Here is a 3,670-nt window from a genome sequence, read left to right on the forward strand (position 1 = left end):
TTACAGACTTTAACCTTTCAACAAACACACTTTGACTCTTCTGAGATGATGAAGCATTCCCAAAACTGAAAACTACTCCTTTTTCTTTGTTAATCTCCTGTGGAAGATATGTAAAGGCTCCAACCTAAGAATAGACTTCTGAGCCAGAGGATTCTTTTCCACTTCTCCAATTGACTGTTTGACCTTATCCTCTCTAAGAAGCTTTTCTTCTTCACTGCCAACTCTAAGATACTGTCTCATTCCTTCTAATACCACATGTGAAATTCTCGGTCTTCCTCTATTTGATCCAAACCAACTTGACTTTCTTAAAACACCCCAAACAAAGGATCTGATTCTTTCAGAACCGGAACTTTCATCGGTTTTTCTATTGGAATCCCACCTTTCCTTGCATCAGACAAATCAAGCTTTTTCTTGAGAAGTATCGGACATAAGGAGTTTTCATGAGTCATTCTTTACCATTCATAGCATCTTCTCTGCACTCTTTCATACTCGAAGAAGACTGAAGCTATGCCTCCTTTTGGAAGATTAACTAACTTTGAACACCTCAGAGGTCTGGAGACATCAAATAGAACCTTTGTTTTGACAAAATCTTGTAGTTGCGGCTTCTCTGTATCAAAAGCAATCTCAAGGACTTGACCAATTTGCTCACCTAGCGCTGTAAGAGCCTTGTTTGTGTAGAAATTTATTGGCATGTTCCACATTTGAATCCAAATTGGAGTGAATTAGAGATAGTTATCCTGTGGATTCTCATACCATCTATCCACCACTACAGTGCAATCGTTAAACGTGTGAAGACCTTTCTCCAACACTTCCACCAAGTCATGTTCAGAATGGATGAAAAACTGAAACTTTTCCTTTGATAGAGCCACTCCTCTACATCTTCTGATCTTCTCCCACTTGCGTGGCATATTACGAATTAGCTGGTCCATCGGTTGACATTCAAGGTTAAGAGTGCGGCCTACCAAACTCAAGACATTTCTTTCACAAGAAGAATATTCTGGTAGATATGGCATGTTGAAAGGAACATCTTCCTCTTCCAGCGACATTTCCATCAACGCTCTGTCCATGGCTGGCGACATCCCTTTTATCTCAGAGAACTAAACCAGATCTGAGAGACAAAAACTCAAGCTTCACACACCACTTTTTTCCAAGATCTGAAATTTGTCACATAATTGATCGGAGAAAGTATCAAGAAATACCAGGAGATATAAATTTAGGATGAAAGAAACAGGGAAAAAAGACTTGAACTAGGTGAAAAGTGCTAAAAAGATAGTGTTTTACTCTGGTCAAATCTCTATTCTACCCCTAATGTAAGAAACTAGTTTAGAAAGAGGGTCATACAAAAAATCGCCTAAATATTTGGAGACACTAAAAAGCGAATTACTAAAAGCAGAAAATGAGAAATTTTTTTAAAACACCAAACCTATATGACCAAAAAATAAACACCAAACTTATCTTTATACCTAACGTCCACAATAAATGTGTACATGTGCAGCCGCTTCAAACGTCTTGTCATCTTTTAAATAGCTTGCTTCTTTGTTCCGAGGGTAGTTTTTCCCAACCATGGCATAAAATATAAAAATGGCATCTGCAAAAAGTTTTAACTGGCATCCTAAAAGATTGAGTTTCCAATGCTCCACTTTCGTTAAAATGTTAAAATTCCCATCAAAACATTTTTTTTTAAATAAAACATTGTGAAATTTAATTTGGGGGGGGGGGGGGTACTTTTGAAATTCAATTTGTTTTCTATTTTTAAAAATAAAATCTTTAATATTACTTAATTATACATTTGTTTTATTAAAAACTCCAAAACTATACAGTATTTGAAAGAAAAAATAAACAAAGATTACCTAATAACATTTATTGTAAAAATGGAGGACATGAGGAGGAAGTAATTTTTAAAATTATAAAGACAAACTTAAATTGGTTCAAATTTCAAACCAACTTTCTATAACTTCAAACAAAAAAAAAAAATGCTCTTGTGCAATTCAGATTGAATCTGTATACACCGTAACGGTAAGACTTGAATAATATTAAAATCTTAGATTCGGCCGTGCGGCACTGTACTGTACAACATATTCCTGCGCCGATCTCATCTCAATCTTAAGTCTTCCCAACGGTAACTTTTCGGACATAAAGTCGATAATTTATTCCATTTACTACACGACACGTCTCCTACATCCGACCCCAACGGTCTTCTTTCTTCTTCTTCTTCTTCATCCTTTGACCCAAAATATAAAAAGACACAACACGAAACTCATAGAAAAAACAAAAAAAAATCTGAAACAAAAATGGTGAATCAAATAAACCTACAAGAAGAAGAAGAAGAAAAGGAGAACTATCCACTTATGATTACAACCAAAGTAGTTGAATACTTGCAACCAGTAATGTGTCGAGAGCTTCTCTGCAAATTTCCAGATAACTCTGCTTTTGGATTCGACTACTCACAGAGCTCTCTCTGGTCTCCTCTCTTGCCTCGAAATTACGCTAGTCCTTCCGATCTTGACTCCGGCTCCTCCGACGGTTGCGTTTGTCGGAACCTTAATCTCGGAGATTTTCATGTAGGCAAGAAGAAGATGAAGATGTCAATGAAGAAGAAGACGAAGAATAAAAAGAGTAACTTGGTGAAATTAGATATGAATTTGATGAAGAATGAAGATTCTCCTAAACTTGGCTGCTTTCCAATTCCTTCCAAGGTATGTTACATAAACAATGTTTTTTTTTTTTTACACCATATAGTTAATTTGACATAGATGATGTTGTTATTGTTTAGGGATGGAATGGCGTGTTAAAGGCAGCTTCAAAACATTTCAAGAAATCAAGAAAGAAGAGAGATTCATTCAGTCGCTGATACCAAGCTTCTCAACTTCAAATGATAAGATTATATAAGCCACTTCAGTTCAATTGCTTTTATTGTATTCAACATTACTTGGCTTTTGATGGGTTAAATTTAGAATAAAAATATTTCTACTTATTGTCTCCATGTAATCATTTGGAGTGTCTGATCATAGATTATAATTATAAGTGACTGCTTTTATTTTGTTGGCTGCATTTGAGTCTTAAAAAACAAGTGGAGATTGTGAAGTAGAGTTTAATATACAGTTGAATAAACAAGCCTTGCAACAAATGTGGAATCTAGTAGACTTTTGGTCCTGTGTATCTGGAAATACTTGAATCATGAGCCAGAAACTCTCATTTCTTTACTATTACAGTCTCTTTGTTGCTCACACTAAGATCTTCATGATCATTGTCATCAGATATTTGTTCGTCGTCATTGTCTTCGGATATTGTCAGCCCATTTTGAAGCATGCGCCGGTTCTCTTCTGATTCCTGCCTCATTAGCCGTTGCTGGATCCCATCTCTGATGGCTGTTCCCTGAAAGCAAAAAAAAACAATCTCAACTCAGTCATTAGCTACAGAGACTCTCATGATTGAGATTTCAGAGGATGAGAATCAATTCTAGCTTACCATTTTATGACAACCTTCCTCAAACATTTCAAGAAATCCCGCAACCCAACGATCCGCATTTTCAAGCCACTCATCATGGTGCATCCCTGCAGTTTTTGCTACGGTATGTATCTGCAGAAAGGGAAAAGATTCAGGATTCAGAAGTTACACAATGAGCAATTCCAACACCATTATAACAATTAACAACCCGTGCATCACAAAA

General features: G+C 36.1%; 2 protein-coding genes across 2 annotated transcripts in view; one reads left to right on the plus strand and one right to left on the minus strand.

The window, feature by feature from the left end:
• LOC104723644 lies at positions 2,263-2,974 on the plus strand. The gene is made up of 2 exons (XM_010442037.2): positions 2,263-2,696; positions 2,774-2,974. Exons 1-2 carry the CDS (start codon positions 2,292-2,294, stop codon positions 2,849-2,851), a joined length of 483 nt encoding a protein of 160 aa, XP_010440339.1. The 5' UTR covers positions 2,263-2,291; the 3' UTR covers positions 2,852-2,974.
• LOC104723643 (choline-phosphate cytidylyltransferase 2) overlaps positions 3,052-3,670 on the minus strand; it is a 1,821-nt gene continuing 1,202 nt past the window's right edge. Inside the window, exons 7-8 of the mRNA XM_010442036.1 lie at positions 3,469-3,579; positions 3,052-3,375 (exon numbers count right to left, since the gene is read on the minus strand). Coding sequence (XP_010440338.1) covers positions 3,193-3,375; positions 3,469-3,579 — 294 coding nt within the window. The 3' untranslated portion in view covers positions 3,052-3,192. The remainder of the gene's footprint in view (positions 3,376-3,468; positions 3,580-3,670) is intronic.

Source organism: Camelina sativa, chromosome 11, assembly GCF_000633955.1.
Source record: "Camelina sativa cultivar DH55 chromosome 11, Cs, whole genome shotgun sequence".
Lineage (NCBI taxonomy): Eukaryota > Viridiplantae > Streptophyta > Magnoliopsida > Brassicales > Brassicaceae > Camelina > Camelina sativa.

Coding starts and splice junctions, on each gene's coding strand:
- LOC104723644 (XM_010442037.2), top strand. CDS start 2,292: ATGGTGAATCAAATAAACCTACAAGAAGAAGAAGAAGAAAAGGAGAAC. Junction 2,697..2,773: donor GCTTTCCAATTCCTTCCAAG/GTATGTTACATA, acceptor GTTATTGTTTAG/GGATGGAATGGCGTGTTAAA.